We start from the raw sequence: 7,739 nt of genomic DNA, 5'->3' as shown, positions 1-7,739 counted from the left end.
CAGGTTTAGACTAGGGCCCTGTGATTGCTCTGTTTCTAGATAACACTCTTTCACTTTATACATGAATATTGCATACTAACACAGTCCAAGATAATTTCGTTGGTGCCAGCAAGGTTCACGGTAACGCAACGAGTAAATTCACCCGATGCTCAGCTAGGATTCAAAAACAATACTTGAGGTCCCTTGAGGTCGCCTTCACTACAACCTGAATGGGCTATTTATCGAACACAATGTAAACGCTGTGCGAGTGCGATGAACTGAGCTTTTCAGCGGTTTCCAACCATAGAAATACTCACAATGGGCACCGACGTGACGCATTTGGCTGCACAGGTCTGCGCATGTGCAGCCATACAGCAACACACGCTGAAATTGAATGGGAATTTGAATTCGTAGTCGGAGCAGGTCATACGGGGCAGGAAACCAACACAAAACGTTGGGAAAAACCACCATGGCGTTTTGGAAACGACGTAGCCAGGCGTTCGAACCGAATCCGCCGGAAACGAAGTATAATGTGCAGTATTTGGGTAAGATGCCCGCCAATGGGAAAATGGGGCTGGAGTGTACGATGAAACCAGTGGAAGTTATGTACAGAACGTTTAAATTCAACAAGGGTAAGAACTACCAACGGCTGTCGATCGAGATCACCAACAAGGGCATATCCACGAGCGCTATAGGTCCAGTAGAAGATGAGAGCACCAGGGAACGATTCGTGCCCATCTACAAGATGTCGTTCGGAGCTGCCGATCCTGTACACACTCGAATTTTCTCGTTCGTCATGAAAAACGACGAGGTGGAAGGCGACAATCCCTGGGAGTGTCACGCTTTTATGTGCGAAACATCGGCTGTCGCGAAAGCGCTGACTCTGTACCTAGTGAAAGCATTCCAGAAGGCGACCGAGGCCTGGGAAAACAAACACGTCAAAATGGGGGTCGGCACAAAACCGAAAACTTTACACATCACCCACGAGAAAGGGAAAATGGAACACCAGACCGCCGAAAAACATTATCAGCCACCGGTTTCTACAGTTAAAATTACGTTCAACATAGACAATGTCGAGGAGTTCGATCGAGTGGGCGAAAGCCCAAAGAAAGATGGCGGACAAAATATGAACGCCGTCGAAAACAACCATGCGTTTGCAACTGCCCTGGCAAAGAGGGACGTACCGAGCGATGAAGAGAATGAAGATGAAAAAGAGAATGGGGCCAGCGGAGAAAACAATGTTGTTTCTAATAAGGGCGAGGACGAGGCCAAAGAACAACCTAAAGGTGAGCAAGTCGTTGCTGCCTTTAACCCACAATTGTTACATCAAGGCCAGACGCCCGTTGTCGCCAGTAGTCCGTCGGCTGCAAAACTCAGAAAGGAACGGAGCCTTGAAAAGAACAAAAGTGACCCGAGCAGCGACGGCAAAGCATCCAAAAATGGCCACTCGCAAGAATCGAGGGACAGGAAAGAAAACATGGCAGAGAACGGCGAAAACGACGCGGAGGCTGAGAGTGAGTTTAGTCGTTCCAAAAAGAAGTCAGTGAGATTTTCGGAATCGGACAGTACTATACCTGACCCAACGACGTGGGATGGGGAAACGGGCGACGATGATGTCATAGAAAACACCGGAAACTCGAAAAAGTCAAAGTCTTCCAAGGGAATACTGAACGGAATCGCAAACTTTAAATTTGGAAAGAGTAAAAAGTAAGACAGCGGTGATTCATGAACTACTTATACGAGTTATTCAAGCACTGTAAGCCGTCAAGCACCGGGCGTGGTTCTGTGTGTTTTTATTCGGGATGTTCAATATAATGTACACCGAAGACAAATGTACGTGTCTGCGAGGTCGGTCTCTCACCGTACTTACAGGTAAACAGGGGCATCACGCAATTTGGTGCAGCCATGGAGGTCCATGGTGCCAATACCTGTCACCAAAACTCCTGCGTTAGTTACGCCAGAATTCAAGAGTGTGGTCTGTACAACCGTACTCTGTGATATCGATTGAAAATTTTTAACGACGGCATAAACAGACGCCGACAAACTCATAAATTTGAGAACATTCGGTTTATTTCAGTTTACACTCTGCGAAGACCTAAAGTCCAGACAACACACTTATTAGTTTACCCATTGTGTTTCCTGCGCACTGTTCCCTTTTTGAATCGGTTTGTAAGGGGTTGAGTTAACCCGCTTTATTTACACTATGGTGATCACCTTCGCCAAGACATTGGTATTCGATTCTAGCCCGTGTAATGTGAGACTATATAAGCTAGCACAGAGAGTTAACTTACCTCTTCCTGAAGTTATAATACGAAGAGAAGCCGTCAAACACTGGCTATTTCTAGATCAGTTATATCGGAGTACTAGATCAATAGAGTACTAAATGATTTAAATTTATCAAATTTTAATAAGTTATAAATGGATGTACACAAATCATTTTAAGACCCAACTCGAGAACGCTGCGACTCAATCTCGTGCGGAAAGGTGTCTATAAATTCTGTCAATGAGGTGCTTAAATTGTACAGATTCAATTCCGAAAGTTAGAAATTTTCAAGCAAAATCTAATGGGAAAAATCAATTATATTTGAAGTTTTCAGTAAATTGAGTTTTTTTGGTCAGTCAGCATAGTAGTTTTTAAACTTGAAAGGGGTTCAATTATGATGTCACATGATAACAGGGCCATCGATGAATCGAAATAATCCTCAAACTAAAGTTGAGTATTTTTTGTCTTATTTTCAAAAGCTGCCATGAAACATTTTTTTTGTTTTCAATGGCAATGAAATATGACGTCAATATTTGCTGCATCTGTACGAAGTATATGTCATGACACGTCATATTGTTATCACTGTACTGTATAATATCGATCTCCAATGGCTTTTTTTTTTGATATCTTGCCATTATTTTTGTTCTTTTGTTCTGTGTATGAAGTTGAATTTGTGTTCCACTTCCAACATCCCGTCAAAAGGCTTAGTGTACGCCTTGTCTACTCAGCCTGTACATAGATTATGCCCAGACTCATCCGATTCGTTGACGACTGTATATCAGTCCTCACTAGAATGCATTTGTCAACAAACATTACTTTTTATTTTAAACAATACATTGGACTTAGCCAAGCCAAATATTTGTATTCCAACATTCTTCAGTGAAAAGAAGAAGAAGAAAATACAACATACTATTTTTGAGAGCAAAAATAATGGAAAGTTACAGCTATTGTCCCTTGAAAGGTAGACTTGCGCCGCGGGGGTAGATATTTAGACATTCATTTTTACAGTTCTTTTCTGATCTACAACTTGTGGGGGCTCATTTGAAAGCTCTTAGAATAAGAAAAATATTTACTTCTTATAGTTTTACGAAAATCGAAAATTTTCATTTTTCCAAAAAGTTAACACAAGGATGGCAGCCATTTTGAATTTCAAATATCGGTCAGCGTTAGGTAATTTTTTTCTCTATTAAAACACTTTGCACGACGGACCCTGATTTTTATTCTTGATTTGGAAAGAAGGTGGTTGAAGGTTTAATTGAGGAAAGTTTGAGCAAAAGTTTAAGTCTTTCACTTTCGAGGCGCATAGTACCTTAAGCCCATGCGTAATATTTAGAGGTATTTCTTCATTTTATATTAGATATTAGGCTATATCTTTGATCCCTATGTTTGATCTTTACACCCATGGAGCAGAATTAGCCTCAATATATTGAAGAAATTTTCTTAAGAAGGCCTCTTGAGGGGGGATTTCTCGAAATGTGTATACGTCCCTCGCTTTGTCTGCACGAATTGGCACGATGGGGCCGTGTGTTTTTGATAAATAGTATTGCGTTAGCCTTATTGGTGTACCGATGTCCGATCCGTGACCTGCATTTCATAGTGTCCAAGGCAAACAAAGAAACAGGCAGTCTCTGGCGTTTCAATAGTTAGATGTTACAGTTGACAAACTACAGCTGTTTAGCAATATTAATAATTGACATGTCCATTGTATATTTATCCTGTACACTTTTAGCCTTGTATTCTTTTGTGTTTGTCTGTATTCATAAAAACAGCCGGCCTAGCTGAACTCAGATGGTTTACTGTACAAAGATTCATAAGGGCAGACAATAGTCCAACAGCTATCATAACGTCTGATTTCGCGTTATGGGCGTTGCCTTCAAAAGCGCACTATTCTTAGCAACCAGCGACCCTTCAACCCTTGGCTACCGCGTAACACTTTCAGTATGCACCCAATACCGAAGAAAGACAATGGCTATTACTTGTATTGCTGCGGTCGCTGCACCTTTCTGTGTAAATTTTTTATGACTCCAACTAAATGCCTGTGTGTCCGAGGGTTGTTGAACATGCCCATTTTTTAACACTAGTCTTGCATGCGTGTGATATTCATGGACATACGCCAGGATCGGGTTAATGACCGTAATCCGTAATCTCGTAAAATTGTCTGTAGGTGGAAAAATGCATTTACACTTATGAGCAGTGACTGTACTTTTTAAATTATTCATTGGAGATCAATTTTTGATGATCTCCACAACTGATAAAACAACTCAGCAGCTTAGAAAAGTGTAAATAATACCGCAGCGACAGTACATTCTTGTGTCATGGTTGTATAAAGACAGATAATATTTGGATTTAAATTACCAATTCAATGGTCAGGGTATAGATACAAATGAATGGTTTCTAAAGTAAGCACGTTTTTCATATTTCGAAGTTAGTGTGCAATGTGATTATATTTTTTTTCTAAATAGAATTCAAATATGTCGCAAAACGAATGTGCATTTCACTCCCGTCATATTTTTGTACTTCTCTGAGGGTGAAATACGTCAAACAATATCGCAATGAATGACAGGTGTGAGCCTGCTATCTATATTTGCACACCATAGAATGTTGTTTCTTTGTTCACATTCAATTCAAGATTTGTTTGTTTTCATACGATATCCAGCTACTTCCTCAAAAAGTCATGTTCCTCTTTTTTATGCACAAAGTTCAGCTGTACTTTCAGATATATATATATATATATATATATATATATATATATATATATATATATATATATATATATATATATATATATACGTAAAATAACACAAATTCAAGTACAAGGTAATATTAAATATATGTTCCTTAAGTTTCATGCATCCTGCAATCTTCAGACAGAAGAGAGTCTTCTGTCTGAAGATTGCAGAATGCAAGAAACTTCAGTTATTATTATTTTGTACTTGAAGTAATTTGTGTTATTATCTATAACGCTTAGCATCGAACACAAGTAGAAAACAGGACTTAGGCGTTACTCAGAGTTTCACGCTACATGTGTTCTCTGTGGCGATCATCAGACGATATATATATATATATATAGATATATAGATATATATATATATATATATATATATATACGTTTACTAAAGTATATATATATACGTTTACTAAAGTATATATATATATATATATATATATATATATATATATATATATATATATATATATATATATATATATACATATATATATACTGAACTTAAAGAATTAGGATTGGATTTGACATACATCAGAGTATCGTGACTGTTCTATTATCCATCTTAAACGGCGCAATCACCGCCAGTCATAAAGCAAGATTATTTTCCTAGGTACTTTAATACTTTTAGCAATAGATGGAAATGTCACCATCCTATCAGCGGTCATGGAACTGAGGAGCGGTGCGTGCGTCGACCATTTGCAGTTGATTATTGAAATATTCAGAGAGTATGTGCATTACGTATATGTTTTTCGTTTCTTGAAAAAAAATGTCAGTACTCAATAAACGGTACAAATAAATATTAAACTTGGCATTTTGAAGTTAATTCTGTTTCTTTACTCCAGGGACTCGTGAAACTACATTGATCACCATGGAAACTCGCACTTGTCGCTGATAGCTATTGCTGATTTCACAAGAAATGTTATCTTCCATACGTGGCAGTTGGAAAATCCAACGCTGCTGGTATTTTTATCCGAATCATTCTATGTTAGCGATGAAGGCAGCCATATGTCTAATGACAACCCTGACCTTATCCTACGATACTCTTTCAATCACTCAATTTTTCCATGTGTCCCTCCCCAAAATTGATACAAGGTCAATGTCTCATTGTGCCCCTCCCTATTACATTTCTAACCTCGCCGTCGCCATTTTAAACGCGCAGTCTCCATAATGGTTCCTCGTAGATTCTGATAGCTGTAGGTCGCTCAATGCTTTGTTCTGAGAATTTCTGTAATATCTCACGAGACATAACTATCGCGCCTTCGGGGCTTGCGCTAAGCTATCAATAATGAGCTACAACGTTTGTAAAGTTCTGAACAGACTTGATGGTGCTGTCATGGCAGGTGTTCCGATCGATTGGACTGTGAAACTGTCATGTTTCACTTTGTCCTCTTTAATGATTGCACACTGAATACAAATGAGTCTCGGTGGATTTGTGTGTAGGAGTATAACGTGCTTGAGCTTTGCAAAAATCAAATTTAGAAAATTTCTGTAAACATTCGTTAAAAATTTTATTATTGGGAATTTATCTAATAAATGCCCCCCGTGTCTGGATAAATTTTCACTGCGTCGTATGTCGATTATCGATTGCATCTGCCGAGTTTTTGGATTTAAGAGGCGGTTAGATTCGCTTGTTTTACATCACAGACATTAAATGATTGAACGAGTTGAGTGCATCGCAACAGTTGTAGAACAACATACGTTGAATTGCAGTCATATGCTTTCTAGTCGTTACACACCGTAATGAATGCGTAATACCCTTGCACTTGGCCAACTTGTCAATGCAGATGCAAGATTAGATGGAATCATTTTGATATGATTGCAGGGGTGAGATAGTGCACTGATTTGTGGGCTACGATTTTCATCAAACCGTAGACAATATTTAAAGGGGAAACAAAAACAAACACAAAAAGCAAAACGCAGCAAATAAAAGGGTTACCCATAAAAGGGAAGATTATTGTCAATAATTTCTGCGTTCAAAATCCAATTAAATATTTTTCTATATCATCAAATCTGTTAAAACCTGAAAATCTTGCAAATAATGTAATTTAATGAGCAGTCTTGCAGAGCAATCCCCGATAATTTATTATATTCTCTGCAATCATACTACGTATGTATGTATGTATGTATGTATGTATGTATGTATGTATGTATGTATGTATGTATGCATGGAGGGGTGGATGTTTGTATGTATGTATGTATGTATGTATGTATGTATGTATGTATGTATGTATGTATGTATGTATGTATGTATGTATGTATGTATGTATGTATGTATGTATGTATGTATGTATGTATGTATGTATGTATGTATGTATGTATGTATGTATGTATGTATGTATGTATGTATGTATGTATGTATGTATGTATGTATGGATGGATGGATAGATGTCTGTCTACAATCTATAGCCATGTATACCGCAAACAAATCGTGTGTGTGTCATATAGCTCATGTAAATGCACAAATTGACGAGTCTGTTACAGAAAATATACAAGAATGAAACGTAAATTTTGTGTCTGTATATTTTGTCATTATGTTAGGTCAGGTCAGGTCAAAGAATGACATGTATATCATGTGGTCTAGCGATCATGAATAAAACAGTATATAAATATGCAGTGTACATGTACACTGCACGAACAGTATATTTGCACCTTCCAATACATGCCCTAAATGATTTACCATCGCGCTGAGTTTCCAGTGAATCCAAAACACGCTTCCGTACACGTGCGTAGGGGACGTGTTGAATGGTTGGAGCGTATTAATTTATCATC

At 38.3% G+C, this 7,739-nt stretch overlaps 1 protein-coding gene across 1 annotated transcript; it reads left to right on the top strand.

Moving 5' to 3' along the window:
* The first annotated feature begins 348 nt into the window (after positions 1-348).
* On the top strand, positions 349-5,774 carry LOC139145603 (uncharacterized). Its single transcript, XM_070716864.1, has one exon. The coding sequence runs from the start codon at positions 449-451 to the stop codon at positions 1,688-1,690; it is 1,242 nt and encodes a 413-aa protein (XP_070572965.1). The 5' UTR covers positions 349-448; the 3' UTR covers positions 1,691-5,774.
* Positions 5,775-7,739: the final 1,965 nt, after the last annotated feature.

The sequence above is a fragment of the Ptychodera flava genome, chromosome 12 (assembly GCF_041260155.1).
Source record: "Ptychodera flava strain L36383 chromosome 12, AS_Pfla_20210202, whole genome shotgun sequence".
Classification (NCBI taxonomy): Eukaryota; Metazoa; Hemichordata; class Enteropneusta; family Ptychoderidae; genus Ptychodera; species Ptychodera flava.
This window is presented reverse-complemented; position numbering and strand designations above follow the sequence as displayed.